This window comes from Empidonax traillii, unplaced genomic scaffold, assembly GCF_003031625.1.
Source record: "Empidonax traillii isolate 1590-97213 ecotype Southwest subspecies unplaced genomic scaffold, ASM303162v1 scaffold52:size1600334, whole genome shotgun sequence".
Classification (NCBI taxonomy): Eukaryota; Metazoa; Chordata; class Aves; order Passeriformes; family Tyrannidae; genus Empidonax; species Empidonax traillii.
The window spans coordinates 19097-35387 of NW_020955245.1; the positions used below are offsets into that span (position 1 = coordinate 19097).

Below are 16291 nucleotides of genomic sequence, written 5' to 3' on the forward strand. Positions count from 1 at the left end.
CCGGCCCGCCCCGCCGCGCCGCCACACGGGGCACGCAGGTAACCCCGGCTGCCCCTCGCCGCGCGGGGAGCGGGGGTGGGAGGTGGGGGGGGGGGCGCGACCCCATGGCCTCCCCTCGCCCGCAGCCCCCGTGCCCGCTCCGAGGGGCCGCCCTCCCCTCGCCGGGGTGCGCGGCCGCCCCGCCGCCTCTGCGAGTGCCCCCCCGGTGCTCTCCGGGCCGCCCCCGGGGCTGCCCGCGGAGGGGGGTCCCCGTCCCCAGCCCCCGGTGCGGCCTCGGGGGCTGCGCCCGGCCGGGTTTTTGTGCGCGGGTGTTCGGCGTGTCGTGTGCGAGCGGCGGCGGCGGCTCCCGGAGCGTGAACTCCGGCGGGCACCGAGGCGGTTCGGTCTCCCGGCAGCTCGGCTTGCTGGGCTACTTCCTGTCCCGTTCCCCGGCACTTGTCGGTACTTCCATTCCCCGCGGGAGCTGCCTTGACAGGGCAGCTCCTGCCGCTGTTATCCCTCCAACTCCCTCGCACATCCCGGGAGAGTGTCCTTCTTCTCCAGGAGACATCCCGATTTTTGATGGGTAGCCCGTTTCCCTTCCAAATTTTTGAAGGCGCTTCCTATTGCTTTTGCATTGACCATCTCTGCTCTTCGTTCCTCTCTTTTACATAATTGCGTGGCTCAGCTCTGCTTTTATTATTTTATTTTTTTTTTTTAGGTTTAAGCCGCCTTAAAGGAGAATTAAAAATTGTGACTCCAAAGAATGAAATAAGACAGAAGAGAGAAAACAGCACTCAAAAAAAAAAAAAAAGCCCCAGAAAGGTGATGATTCATTTAGACTCTCAGAGTCATCCCTAGACACATGGTTTGGTTGGGACTGGGGCCTCTTGTTGTGTTTTTATGGGTTTCAATAGGTAGCATTAGATTTCTTTGTTCTCTTAAAACCTACTTGCTGTCGACCTTTTAAAGTTTGAAAGCTCTGAAGCCCATTTGAAGCACAGTTCCTCTGGTAACGCTTCATAATTTTCTAAAATTAATCTGCAAACGTTATTTTGATTATGCATTTCAGCTTCATGTTTTTGTTGTGACTCCCGTCTCGGGAACGTCACTTAGAATTACTTCGCTCCTGGTTGTTAAAAGGGTCTTTTCTTAAAGCCTTTTCACAGGTTTATGAGTTCAACACTGGATTTGCTACTGCTTTGATTCTAAAGTAATTTTTGGGCTGGGTCATGGTAATTGCATTCTGTTGGTTCAGTCAGACCCAACTCCTGCTTGGGTCACTTTTCGTGCGTGTTGTGGAGCTGCGGGAATTGGAATTCCTTTAATTGGGCGGTGTTTGTTTACAAGTCGTTACTTTTTTTGGGCTGAGATCACAGAAGGAGATAATGCTGGTAGGTGCTCGGGGGAAATAATGAAAGGAGTCATCCAATCCAGCGCTGCTGGTAGGAGGAAGGTTCTGTTGCAGGGGGAGGGCTGTTCTTTGGGAGAATTGCGTGTTTTCTGTGATGAGATGAGGTTCTAGGAGAGAGAGTGGGGGGGTGAGTGATGTCAGTCAGCCTTGTGCTGCATCCTGCTGTTGTGAGCTTCAAATGGCGGAGTTTCTGAGCGTTCTCTTGGTGTAGAGTCTGCCTCGAGTCCCTTCTAATCTTTTTCAAACGTAGGTGAGTTGGTTGTTTCGGCAAATAACACCCTCTGGGTGGGCCCCTCTGGTCTTTGTGGTGTTTTCAGAGGTGTCATTGACTGTACCAAAGTGTTGGTCATGGTTGGCAACCAGCTATTTTTGAGCATTAGCTGCAGGAGAAAGGAGCAGGACCTGTTGCCAACAGCCTTGGTCAAGGCTGAATCATTTTTCCAGGAGAGATGTCTTTAGCATATGACAAAAAGTAGCTGCTACATGTCAAGGATTAAACAGAAAATCCCTCTTTAACACAAATGCAAAAAATTCTGGCATTTTGCAAGTGCAGAGAAGAAATGCTCCACGTTGTTTTGATAACCCACCACAAACCCACAAGTAATAGTGGAACGTGTGGACACGTCCAGTGTGGTTGCAGGAGGGATTTCTGTGCTAAGAGGTAGGACATATGTGCATCATTATGAACTTCCCAGTGTATTTGTGGCTCAGCTGTTTCATCTGAATTTGGTTTGTTGTAACTCCCTCTTCTCAACCATCCAGTGCATCTCATGTCAGGGCTGGAGCTTCTCCAGCAGGGTACCCAGAAGTCATGAGATCTTTGGGATTTATTCACAAAAGGACATGTAAGTTCTCATTTGATTCTGGAAGCTCCTTCCTGATGTGAAATGCCAGTGCAGCAGAGTTTGATTCAGATGCAGAGACTGGAACTGAGCTCATAGGAATCAGGGAATTAACTTCTGGCAGAGACTTGCACGTGGTCGAAACAAGGCTCGGAGTTTAACGACGGTGCTCAAGTCCTGCTCTTGATCTCTGGAAGAAATGCAAGCACATTGTAGGGAAGGTTTTAAAGTCTTCAGGCTGTCGGCTCATTTTGGGTTTATTTTGCCTTACTGCGAGTTCTAAACCCTTAAAGGAAATGTGCTGTTCGAGAGACAGTTTTCCATTGTTCCAGCAGTGCTGATAGAACAATATTATCCCAGTGACAATCTTGCTTTAGCCACTGAGGACATCCCACAGGTTTTGTCCACTTGGGTTCTTCTAGGCTGTATTAAATAGAAATGCATATCAAATACACTGACAGAGAGAACATGGAATGGCACAAACTCTGTAAGCAGCACTCAGTTTGGTCATCAGCCATGCTTTGAGTGTTAGTGCTGAAGTGAGTGCTTTGATGTGGTTTGAAATGACCACTGGTTCCTGCCTCTGTCACTCTATGCAGTATTGGTGTTGGGGTTCTTTAATGATAGAAAGTCATGGTAAAATACCTAAATCTTAGTCATTAGCACTTAATAGAAATTATTGTTTTCAAGGCTAAGCTTTCATCTAACTTCTACAGTTGAACACTTAATAGCAGCACCACTGTAAGCTGGAGGAGAATTTGTATTTTTTTGCTTGCTTACCAGAGGATCCCCAAGCTCCCTGCAGTTTGTCAGTGCATGTCTTGAGGGTGGAGGCTCTGGCCATGTGAACCCAGAGCAGCATTATCTCCCGAAAAAGATCCCTAAGGCCTTGCTTTAGCATTAGCATTGAGGTCCTAGATTTGGAAGGAATTGCAGGATTTTACTCACTGAGCTCTGCTCCTGGTTAAGTTTGCCAGTGTCTGGGTGAGGACGGTTAATAGCTGGTGTGCTTTCTGGAGGTGAGGTTTCCTCCAGGTTTGCAGCCCTGAAGTTACATCAGCTGGGGGATTTCTCTGGTTCTCCGTCAGGCCCAGAAGTCAGACCTCCCAACGTGCGTGTGAAATGGACAATCACTGGTAAAACGACACCCCTGTGCTTCACTTGCACCCACCTGCAGAAAGCACACCACCTGCTTATTAGTATGGACCACCACCCCCGCCACCATCCAGGGTGCTGCAAAACACCTGAAGCTGGTGGGGGACTTGCAGATTAACTCTTTTGGTTTATTTTAAATTTAGTGTGTCCAAGCTACGAGATGGCATCGCAGGAGCTCTGAGGAGAAATGTGTAACTTTTAATGACAGCTTGTGAAGAGTGAAGGCTTCTTGCCTTTGAAGTGGCAGCTCCTCTGTGATGTTCTGCATTCGTGCACTGTTAACTCATTGCGTTCAGACCCAGCCATTCCCCATGTGCTGCTTTGGTGATTTTCATCTCAGCCACTCAGATACGTCGCTTGATGTCTGTCTGGGGTGTAGCTTGGAACATCTAATAGGAAATATACTCAGGGTTATAAGGCTCTGTGAAATTTTAATGTTGCACATGTTATTTGCAAACCTCGTGGTTGTGATACGAGAATGCAAATAATTACATAATTGTTCACCTTGTTCTCTGAGCTCCTGATATAGGAGGCTGGGACAGATGAAGGTGATGGTGTGTTTAGTTTCTTTGTCAAACATATATTGACCATTTATAAAATGCCTTTTGAGTGAGAACGCGTTCAGCTTGTTCAAGTTTGGAAATGGGTGGGAGAAGTGAGTTGTGAGACTAACGAGGGCTGATGTGATTATCCTTATTACACAGGGCTTTCTTTTTTCTTTTATTTATTTGATCTGAATGTCTTGGAATGCTTCAACCACAGGCAACTCAGATCTACACTGATTAGGTCTTTGCCAGATACTAAATGTCCTGTGTAAGGGTGCACTTTCCTTGTTGTAGAGAGTTAGGCTGACATCAGGAAATCATGCTCCTTGTTCAGCTCTTGGGTGTGTAATCTCAGGATTTAGGAGTCAGGTCTATCTGTCAGGGCATCTCAGTGAGCAAAATGCTGTATTTTAAGGTCTTGCTTTTGGTAGCAACCTTTAACTCTCTTTAAAGTAAGTATATACATATGTTGGAATAAATTTTCCACATGATGTTTGCAGTGACTTTAAAGAAGTGACACATTGATGTAGAAAAGTCTAAGATCTCTTTGACAACATGAGACATTATCAATAGATAATGAAGATGTTTGTCTTATTTTTATTTAGTGCTGCTCCTACTATAATTATTAGTAATTTAAGCAAACTTTGTTTAGTCATTGAGTGAGAGAGCTTTACTTCTACTAAATATGACTTCTTTTTATTAAAGTTGCAGATCTTACTCTTGCCATATGCAGCTAATTTTCCTTTGGGGGGAAAAAGCTTGTTACTTTTTTAGTGGAGCAATCTGTTACCTTGTCTGTAGTCTGTGAAGTCAGTGCAATTCTAATTTGCATCAGCTAATAAAAAATGTGTGGGTTTTAAAGTGAAAATCATGCAAAAAATTTAGGGGGAAAAAAAAAAAGGTGAACGACTGATCATCTATGCAAAAAAAACAAGGCTAGAAATGTGATCAAATTAGGTCATGGCAGTGCAGTTTTGTGCAGGGCTGGGAGCATTTCTGAAGACCTTGTCTTGCTTTATCTTGGGAAGCAAAGCTCTCGGAAAATGCGCATGAGAGGGATGAAAAGAGCTTTTTTTTTTTTTTCATCCTCCTCTTTGAGCCACCGTCAGGAAAGCACAATTTCGTGTTGCATTAAAGTGGCAGAAATTTTTCACTTAAGCTAAAAGCTGCCCCCTTCACGTTTAACTGCTCTGCTTGCAGAAGGAACGAGGCACAGTTGGGTTTGTGTGATCTGCTGTACAATTAAGGTTTAATGGGTTTATTGTTTGTTGGATTGTGGTGCTCACGCAGGGCAGGACGAGGGGCCTGGCACTGAAAGCTGCAGCCAAAGGAAAGGAAAGGTCAGGGAGAGGTGTCCAAAGAATTAATGGAACAACACCGAGTCCAGGCTGTGAGGAATGATCTGGGACTGATCCTGTTAAGTGCAGGTGACAAGGGAGGTGGAGAAGGAGGGTTAGTCTGAGGGAGGAAGCTGGGTAGGGATCCTGACTGGTGTTGGGTAAACCTTGATACTAAAAGGGTAGTTTGAAGAAAAGGGTGAAGATGGCATTTTGCTTTTATGGTGAAGGTGTCTTCAACTGTTCATGAAACACAACTTGTGTCAGCTGGAGCTGTCACATGGGGGAGAGGAGACTCCAAAATCCAGCTGAAGGACAGGAGTCAGGGCTCTGTGTGCTCAGGTTTTATTCTTTGGGTAGGGAAGCAGAGATGGGGTGGAGATTAAAAAAAAAAAAATCAAAACCTTTACCAAAAAAAAAACCACCCAACTAAAACCCCTCAAAGCCAAACAAAAAATACCACAGGAATGGTTTGGGAAGAACTAAATGGATCCTGAATGTCTTTCCTGGCATCTGACTCCCACGGGGTGAGGTTGAGCAGTCAGGCAGAAATACCTACTTCAACCTTTGCATCCATTCTTGGTCCATACAGGAGCAGATATCTGTAATCCTTACAGAAGAGTTTAGACCATTCCTTCAAGGTTTGCTCCACACAGGAAGCACATCTCTCTTTTCTCTTGTCTCCCAAAAAATACTCTCTGCAGCCTTTTCCTCATCTGGCAGAAGCAAACTCTCCCCACCCCAACCTCTGGAGGACTCTTGGATAATGGAAGAAAACACATTTCAGGGGCTTTTTCTGACATAACTGCATGAAAATGTAGCATTTTAGCACCAGTACAGAACGAAACTCTCGCTTTTATTCTTTGCAACTAATGAGAAATATCGTTTTTTTTAAGGGGTAGCAGGTTGTTTGACACACATGGGCACAGAAGATTATGAACAGTGAAGACAATGAAGAGTGGGACATCCATCAAAGAGTAGCAACCTCTTACAAGGTAATTCAGGACCACATTGAATTCATCCTGTTGTACTTGCAAAATCAATTAAGTGACTGTTTGTTGTCTTCCATTTTCATGGCACTGGACAATCGTTATAACCAAGAATATGTAGGTACATTCTTCCCCCGTGCTTCATTTAGCTTTTTTTTTTTTAACTTCCATGCAGAAAGCCAGTGTGCAACAACCCAAATGCATGCTGTGTTCTGAGTGAGATTGATTACAGTTGCAAAACATTAAATATTAAATGCCAAAGGGCTACTTCTACTAGTCCTCCTTCCCTTCTCCAAAGATTGATGTCTTCAACAGGGATTTGCAAACAGGATTTTTAAGTGATCTACGGAGCCGAAGTGAAAATGTTTTCGAAGCTGGTGTGTACCTAAAACTGTCCTGAAACCTTGAAAGTTATGGTTAAGTATTCTTGCAATTTGAATTTCACTGCTTGCCATAGGGCTGAGATGGAAGAGTGGGTATTTACGGGAACTGTGCGAGTGATAAAAGGAGCTGCCTGACTTTGTCTTCTGCTTTGTGTGTTTTAGTGCTTATGTACTTTAGTACCAGCTAATTTGAATAAGCTCTGCCAGTCACATGCAACATATGGGGCCAATGCCAATTTTTTATAATGCTGCATTACAAATATACCCACCAGCTGAGAAGTGTGAGAGAGAGAGAGAGCTTTGCTTTTCCCTAACCAACTGTCTTCGTGGAGAGTTGCAGGGGGGATACTGCTGCCCCCTTCAATGAGAAATCCCAGTTCACTTCATCTCTTTAGTCCTCCTTCTTCCCTCTATAGCTTTTTGTCCAGCTGCTCTGACCTTCATTTTCAGGATCACGTGAGGTGTTGTTAAGTATTAGCCCTTCACAAGAAAGGACTGTAAAAATGGCAGCAGAAAGTTTGTCTGCATTAACTTCTGAGCAGATATTCTCAGTTTGAGAAAAAACTGGATATTGTGGATAAAGGGACGCAGTCTGAATTATTATTTTTTTTAGGGCTTTGCCATGACTTATCCTTATTATCAGTTAGACTTTACAGTCAGTTTTCACCTGCAAAATCCAAAGCAAGATCTGATTCCTGTAGCTGGAATTTCATTAACAGTGCTGTTAGTGGTGTGATGCAGAACGAAGGCAAGCTCCCTGTCCTGTAGGTGAGCATGTTCTGAAGTGCTAATTGGAGTTTAGAAAAGAGCTTAGCGAAAGCTTATTAGAGTCAATAGAAATACTTCCATTGCCATCAGATTAACCAAGTTTGATTTTTGGAATATGCTGCAAAAGCTGACCTGGTGAGTTAGCAGTCGCTGCTTTGTAAATCCCCTTCCCTTCCAGTCTCAGATAATGAAGTTCACACTGTAAAACAAAACAAAGCCAGTTCCTGAGCCCTGTATAACATGGAGCTGAAAAGTCTTATTTAATAACCCTGTGCTGAAGTAGTGATTGTTGCCATACATGGTAAGTTGGAGCATTTATAAATGTCAAAGACAGGCATGTGCTGTGTGCCATTTCCATATTTGCAGTGTAAGTAGGGTCAGTGGAGCTACCTGTTAATTATGAGTTTATATCTCTCCAAAAAGCAGATAAATAACTTCTCTGTCGAGGTTAGAGAAGAGCAAATCCAGAGCTGTGTCTTTTATCTGCAGAGATGGCAGTGATTGATGTCTTCACTTTCCTCTTGTCTCTGTGTATATCTGGATCCCAGGAAAACAAGTGCCCAGTGGGATATGGGGAGTTGATTGCAATGTCTTTTGGATGACCTGTGGATCATGAGGATCTGGAAATCCTTAGGATGTTTACGTAAAGGAAGGTTTAGGTGATGGTGTGGGTTGACATCCTGATATACCGAGGGTATTGGGGATTCTAAGTTTTGTCTTCAGAACTTTTCTTTGTAGTTTAATCTTGATTAACTTTGCAGCAGTTTAAATACATTCCTCTTTTTAATCTTCTGGTTCTGTGTTAATATCCATTGCAACAGGTCTTGAATGTTCTCTGAGTCTCCTATTGCTCAACATGGCCTTTCCCATACCCTGCTTTTATTCTTTCCTCTGATATATTCCTTTCCATTCTAGGACTGTGGGATATAATGCACAATGTATGTGAAAATGTGAACACTTTGTGTACTGGGGAAGAATCCCTTAAAGAAAAAAAAAAACAAGCCTGTGTTTTTCCTTGTCCCCAAGTAGAACTGCAGATTGGGACTTTTCAAACAGAACATGGAATATGGTCCTTCCCTCTTTCCCAATGTGTGCTTGTTTCTAGGCTCTTTCACAATGGCTATTTTAGATAACCTTTTGGCCCAGCTCTCATGCCCTCTATCAAGGTAATTATAAATTGAACAGTTCTGGCACATGTTCTCATGGTGTTTGACAGGGCTGTAGTAGCTGCCCTTAGAGGTGTTTTCAGGTCTTATTATTATCTTTGTGTTTGATTTTTGCAGTGTAGAAGTTCTTTGCAGCCTTTATGGACTAAGTAAGAAGTGCACAAGCCAGAACACAGACAGTAGACTCTAATTAAAAAAAAAAAATAAAAAACAAGGGTGAAAAGGAAAAAATAAAGTTTTCATCCCCAAACATCAGTGTTACTAATATTCATGTGCAGTAGGTCAATAAGATAGAATTATTTTCACTGAAGCTTTACTTCTTTTATTTTCCAGAAAAATAAAGATTATCCTAGTTCAGTTGCTGTAGCAGTGCAATGCTGTTTCATGCAACAGTTTGAATCATCCATCCAACCAGTATATCTAGAGTTGGTGACACAGAGGTTGTGATTTTTATATGATTGTTGTGTTCTGGAGATTTGTCATTTTGTTATTGATCCGGTGCTTTAATTGTGAAATGCTGTCAGTTCTGAAGAAAATGTTGGCTATTTTTAATGTGTAAATGTCCTCCTCTTTCGCAGTTCAGTGATGTGACCCATGTACTGTGATTTCCTAATAACAGATTGTTTGGATTTTATCCTGTCTGTGACGCGACTTTGGTCAGAATATAGAGAGAATTCTTAGCGTTGCATTTTATTACAGAATCACAGGATCAGCTGGGTTGGAAAAGACCTCTGAGATTGAGTCCGACCTGTGGCCCAACCCCACCTTGTCACCCAGCCCCTGGCACTGATGCCACAGCCAGTCCCATCTTAAACACCTCCAGGGACGGTGACTCCACCCCCTCCCTGGGCAGCCCATTCCAGTGTCTGATCACTGTTTCTGTGAAGAACTTCTTCCCAATGTCCAACCTAAACCTCCCCTGGGGCAGCTCAAGGCTGTGCCCTCTTGTCCTGCTGCTGTTCCTGGGAGAGGAGACTGATCCCCATCCAGCTCCACCCTCGTGTCAGGGAGTTGTAGAGAGTGAGAAAGTCTCCTCTGCAGGCTGAGCCCCCTCAGCTGCTCCTCACAGGACTTGTGCTCCACACCCTTCTTTGAACACACTCCAGCCCCTCAATGCCCTTCCTGAATTGAGGGAAGCCAGAACCGGCCACAGCCCCAACTAGAAACCTCTTTCCTTGTCCCCATCCTAATTTCTTCACGCTTCCTATTGCTCCAAGGTGACGGGTGTGCCCTCATGAGGCTCCTGTAGCAGCCAGATCCAGCTAGGATGTTACACCACCACTGCCGGCGGAACCCTGAGCTACAGGAGGAGCTGCAGATCCAGGCTGCGGTGGCCGCCGGCGATGTCCACACCGTGCGCAAGATGCTGGAGCAGGGATATTCCCCCAACGGCCGGGATGCCAACGGCTGGACTCTGCTTCACTTCTCTGCAGCGAGAGGGAAGGAGAGATGTGTCCGTGTTTTTCTTGAGCATGGAGGTGAGTTGCCCAGGGCGGAAAAAAATCTTGGTGTCCAGTTGCTTTCTATCCAAATTTCCGTTGTAGGACTTCCCAGCACTGACTACTGGTACGGATTATTTCTTGTAATTATTTTAGTCTTTGCAGTAGTGATTCATCCAGCTCTGTTTACCTCTGATGCATGCTCTGAATGAAGCCATGGGTTTGCTTTATGCCTTAACACCTTGCCTTTTCCCCCCCCCCACCTCTCTAGAATTGCCTAGGAATTGTTAAAAGAATGAAAAGCGTTATGAAAATAGGGCAGAAGGGCTCATTATAAAATTAAATGCGCTCGCAGCACTCCTTCCAAGCTTTTCTTCTCTGGTGGGGGGGTATTTTTAGAAGAAGGCAGGTCCTTGAAATGAAATCTTAGGGAAGTTTGTTTCAGATTTCTAAAACAAGCGAGCAAGTTGCATTAAAGACAGAGTTTCCCTGTGCTTTTTAACAGAGCCTGCTAAACGTCATAGAAACAATACTCTGTGCAAGGACTTTAGTGCCAGCTCGTCCAGATGAGTTTACAGATCTCCTGCATCCATCCATGTTGAAGTTTTATTTTCAAGAACTCACGGAGTTTTGTTGATTTAAGTAATACTCACGTGGGTGATGATTTTTATCCCTCAGGTGGCACAGTCAGAATTTCTTGGCTCCTTTATCATCTTACAGGGCTGCCTAAAGTTTTAGAAATGGATGGTTTTAATCTTTGAATGTGCTACTGGAGAGGAAAAGTACAAATCAGTAGGTATTCTCCACATTCTGATTAGTGCTCTTAAAGAACAGCATCCTCTAGCTCAGCACTGTTCCTACCAAATGAGTTCTGAACTATTTTCAGTCCCAAGGAAACTGAAATTATCTCTTTGTGTATCTGAGGCCATATGGGCCCCTTTTTCTGTCACAGTGTTTGTCAGCTGTTTGGATCACCCTGAAAATGGAATGGTGTTCTTAGGCTGTGGTGGTGGCACAACCAGTGGTTTGTTCCTTAAGAGCAGTGGTGAAATACAGCCTGAGCAGCAGGACCCTGAGGATGTACCCACTGCAGATTGTAACCACACAGAAAGGGCAAACCCTTGTGTCCTTATTGGAAAGGGGGAAAAAAAATTCCACTTTTTAAATGTAATATATGTGGATAATCTCAAGCCTTCAGTTTGATAATTCAGAAGTTTAAGGCTGTGAGTCAAACATTAACTTTTAACTTTTTATCTGTGAATTTAAAGACGATTAGAGAAACCCTTCTGTATTGCTCTGTATTTTCCTTTTATAGGTGTTGATGCTACACAGCTGCTGATGCAGTGTGTTGTTGTTATTTTTTGTTGTTACTCTTTCCCACATGAAGCACCAGCTGAATCTGATGCCTCATGAAAACTGCCTGTAATGGAACACCCTTGTCCTGAAGCGGCACGGAGTTGAATCACCAGGATGAGAAAGTTGAGTAACAAATAGTGTGAGGGTTAGTCATCTGCAGCAGCTTTCCTGTAGCTGAGCCTCACTTCTGAAAATTGGCACTGCTTTGTGCCTTGCCTTGTTTTCCCTCAAAACAGAGGCGTAAAAATAATGAGTATTTAAAACATAATCATGTCACAAACGAGTTAATAAGCAGTGAGTGAGTTGACTCTTGCAAGCTGAGTTAATCACACCAGCCTCATTAGTGAGAGGTTTGTGTCTACCTTTCCTCACTTGGCCTCTCCTTTTCTCCCTCTGAAGTGGATTATTTTGCTGTTGATGCTTAATCCCTGTGGACCAAAAAAATATTGGGGTGAAGGAAAAAGTAATTTTCTGGTGTGAATCTTAATGGTAAAGAGAGTATTGAACTGACTATGGATTGGTAATTATGTAAGTAGATATTGGGAGGGAGTGTGTGGAGTTCTGGAGGGAAGAGGGAATTGAGGTGCTGGTGGGAAAGAAGTGGTAATTTTGGATGTCCAAAGGGATGATGAAGCTTAGCTGAACTGGGAATGTTTTCACAGTTCAGGACTGGGAAAACCACTCTGGGTTGTTGCTGAGGGTGGAGTGCTGTGCCTCGGATCCGAGGTGCTGGGAGATTGTTACCAACACAGCCTTGCATGGGAGTGGGATGGAGATGGAGTTTGGCCAATAAAGGCTGAGAGGGAATCTGGTCACTGACCTGGAATTAAAAGGTGGATTCTTAGGGGAGTTGTGACCTGGCTACCTCCTTTTTAGCTTTTGCTTTTTCTCTTCTCTTCCATCACTGCTCAGCAGCAAAGCAAAGAGCCAGAGGACAGTGCTGTGCATCAGATTGGCTGATTCGAGTGGAGGTGGTGGAACAGGAGGAAGCTTTTTATTATCTCCTGAGTGAGGAGACACAGATAGAGGGGGGGGAAATGCAGAAAAAACCCAGTCCAGACTAAAGGATGAAACCAGCAGAAATACCAGCTAGATACAGAGGTGATGGGTCAGATGATAAATATTCTTTAGCAACGGATAAAATGCAGAAAGTTCATCAAAACCATGGCAAGAAATAGTGAATTTGACTTCCTCAGTGTATTTGTCTCGTTTCAATAAAGTGAGGATTCCATGAAGCCAGCTCTTCTCATCCATGGAAACAGTCTGGAGCCACAAAGCTCAACAGGAGAGCAACACAAAAATAGGGAGCGTAGTTTTTTAGTCATCTTGGGATTTTGTGTAACAAGCCTTTTTCCTCTTTAGTGTAATTTTTTAATTTTCAGTATGACATATAGAGACAAGCACTGGCAAACAGCTATGTTTTATTAATTCCCAACCAGCACTGTTAATGTTGCAACAAGCTAAACTCTTAAAAGTGTGTATTGAGCTGTCCCTTGGTGATACCTTCCCAATACAAACTGAGCAGGACAGTTCCTGGTTACTCGTATTAGAGTGAAGAAAAGATCCACTAAAGCTCCTGGAAATGGAAGAATAAAAGACAGAAGTAGCCTAAGAGCCCTACTTATTTATTTTTAGTCTTGGCTTCAAGGTATCTGAATTTTAGTGAGGTCAAGCAGAATCTGGGAGGATCTGGAGAACACCAAATGCTCACCCCCCCAAAGCTCCTGAAGTGCTTCTGTCTCTGAGTAGAAATGCTCTCCTGGACAGCTTTTATATCAGTGTTATCTCAGGAAATTCAAACCAGAAGCTACATGTAGCCATGTTGCTAAACCTTGTGGTCAGAATTAAGCCTTAGTTGGTGGGGGAAATAAGCTTGGAATAATAGAAGTAGTCTGTGAAGCCAGAGCTTTGCTTTCTTGGCTTCCCAAATTAGACTGGGATAGGGTGACCTCAGGAAGACGTCAAGGAAGAGGGGAAACCGTCCTACCAAGCTGGGAATTGAAACTGTGAAATATTAGACTCTTATTTAGGAAACTGTATATCCTCCAGATTACAGTATTGGAGAAGAGTTTCATTAACAATAGAGTTTAAGTTATTAGTTTAGGTGCCCAACTTCAACAGGAAATAAAATAATCAGAGTATCATTCAGTGTTGCAGATTTTCCATCTCAAGTGAGCCTGATTGCAGTAATTGGTACCCTTGGTAAGCAGCTCAAGGTTTCTGCCGTTGTATTATGTCTGATATTTAAGAACTTTAGAAGTGACCAAATGCAGTTTTTGATTCTGCTCTCCCCAAATTAATGGGAAGCTTGGAAGGAAATAATTGTTTACCAGTCGTGATGGAGACGAGATATGTTGGCAAGTTCTGGCTTTAATCCCTTTTGAGCTAATTATACTCATTTTCCAGGTACTTTTTTTTACCCCTCTGCAGATTCTAAAAAGTCAGCTTTGTGATGTCACTAAGGCAGGGACTGAAAGGATGGAGTTTGCGCGCAACTTAATGCGGGTTCAAACTTGTGAAGTTCGAAAGTTTTCCAGGAGGTGGCAGCAGGACATTGCTGGAACAGCAGCTTGTTCAAATCCTTTCCCGAATCCCGGGGCAGACTGGCACTGCTGGCTCACCAGACGTCCATAATCTTAATGGGAATTACAGCGTTTTTTCACGAGGTTTTTCTGAGGGGTTTGTTTTTGGAAGGTTGTTTGTGTTGCCTGGTTGCCCAACTGAGAGGCTTTTTTTTCCCCTGTCCTTGCTGAGATGGCTCTTCTTACATGAGTGTTTTTGTGGTTCACTTTTAGCTGTCAGAACCAGTGACATTTTGGGAGTAGGGAAGGCGTGTGCAGAGTGCTTAAAACAATAGGTAAAGGGCATCTTTATGTTGCAAGGGAATTGTTTGGCTTGGATTATGAGTAGTATAAAAATGCACACACAAAAGTTGGGGTGTATCTGCTTGAATTTGGAAATGGCAGTGACTAAACTTAGGGCAGTGTCCTGCCCTTGGGGTGGAAATGATTGACTTACATGCCCTGTGCTGCATGGGGGGAGCAAGGAGGCACAAGATGAATATTATTTCTATTAAAAAACTTCTTTTTTGGTGGTTTTCCTGCCGAGCATCCATTACTTCAGCTCAGGTTGGTGTGACTTTACAGAGCACTCAAACAAGGAAAGCTGTCACCAGCAAAAGACTAAACTTTCCTTAATCTACCTCGTAGTATTTCTGTGTTTATTCCTATTCTATGCACCAGAGGCAGTTCTCACATCTTATTTCTCTCTGTAGTCAGGCTGTGTTGGTATTTATGTTGGATTTTTTTGTTGTTGTTGTTGTTAATTCATTTTCTTCTCCTCAGACTTCACTTTACATTTAAAAATACCCTTAAAGTTGCCTGATCACCTTTGCAGCTGTATTTTCAGCTGGTTCTTGCCAGCTTTTTTTATTTTGGTGTGATGTTTATCTCAGGGTTATCTGGGTACGATCGCAGGAGGTTGGGAAGCTTGTTCCTGTTTTGTGTTAGCACCTTGGTGTGTTCAGGTGTGTTCACCCTGAGGTAGCCTGCAGTTAATTTTGTGCTGTGAGCTTAACTAAGAGCAGATCTGCTGGTATCTTGTGCAGATGGTATCTGTCTTGGATTGGGAAGGTGTTCAGACTTCCAGGAGCAGCATCTACGGGTGGGAGGTTTCTCTGGGCTGAGAAATGGCACCTTGCCTTGGTTGATTAATTAGTTACTTGCTATACGAGTTTTGGTGTCCTGAGGAAATGAAGTAAATCAGTAAATCGATTTATTTTAATTTTTTCAAAACCATAAATCACTGTGAGTTTTTGTGCTGTGTTAAGGGGAAATCAATCTGGGTAATTACCTGTGTTCTGCACTGATGTGCACTCCTTTCAGAAGCGGGTGCTTACACTCTCGTAAAAAGAAATCTGAAATTTTGGTGAAACTTTATATTCAGAACAAATCCTGAACAGATTCTTCATCTCCCAAAAAAAAAAAAAAACCAAAACTTTATCAAGATAATCTGAAAAAACATATATCCTCCATGCTTTGGAAATCCTGCAGACCACAGAGCAACATTTTACCTAATACAGCATTACACCCTAAAAACAATCCAGCGCTGCCAGACCACAAAACATCCGCAGTTTGGGACAGCAGATGTTTCTACACATGCTTCTTTTTAAGCCCAAGAAGCAGCACAGGGGAAAATAAAAAAGCTGAATATTGAGAAAGAAATGTAATATTGTAGAGCTGGAGGAAAAGGGGATGGACAGGGAGATTTGAGTAATTAGCCCAAGAGTTACGAGGAAGATGTGGAAATGCATTTGTCAAACGGAAACATACGGATATGAAAGGAAAAGACTTTTTTTGTGTGTGTGTGTAAATAATTTTTAAGTAAAATTTTAACTTTGTCTTAAAAATAGAACAAAAAAAATCCTGCCATGCTCTGCCTAAAAAGAGGGAAAAGCAAAGAGTTCTGCCTCGTGTTCTTGTTACCTTTATTTCAGGAAAAACTGGGGTTTTTTCCTAGTGCAAACGATTTGAGTCACTTCTGTTTAAATCTCCTTCATGTTCCATGTACATTTAGACTTTTACTTTAAAGGGGAATAATTTAAAGCAACTTTGTTCAAGTGGGCTTTTGCAGGACTGCTTATTGCCATTTAGTCTGTTGTGAAGATCCTGGTTTGCACTCCATGGTGTTACACCCTAATATTGAACCTTAGGGTCATTGTATGTGAGCAGCTTTACAGTATGTACTGTCTATTCTAAATGCATTGAACAATTACTGTTTGATATTTTTCCTCTCCCCTTTGCCTCCTCTCCCCTTTGCCTCCTCTCCCCTTTGCCTCCTCTCCCCTTTGCCTCCTCTCCCCTTTGCCTCCTCTCCCCTTTGCCTCCTCTCCCCTTTGCCTCCTCTCCCCTTTGCCTCC

General features: G+C 43.5%; 1 protein-coding gene across 6 annotated transcripts in view; it reads left to right on the plus strand.

Moving 5' to 3' along the window:
- ASB7 (ankyrin repeat and SOCS box containing 7) overlaps positions 1 to 16291 on the plus strand; it is a 29135-nt gene continuing 12844 nt past the window's right edge. For 4 of the 6 annotated variants that reach the window (XR_003570686.1, XR_003570687.1, XM_027879177.1 and 1 more), the window contains exons 1-4: positions 1 to 38; positions 701 to 804; positions 6169 to 6267; positions 9796 to 10056. Coding sequence is in view for 4 of the 6 variants with exons in the window: in XM_027879177.1 (XP_027734978.1) it covers positions 9846 to 10056 (211 nt within the window). In the remaining 2 variants the exon portion in view is untranslated. The other 2 variants (XM_027879178.1, XM_027879179.1) reach the window with 2 other exon arrangements.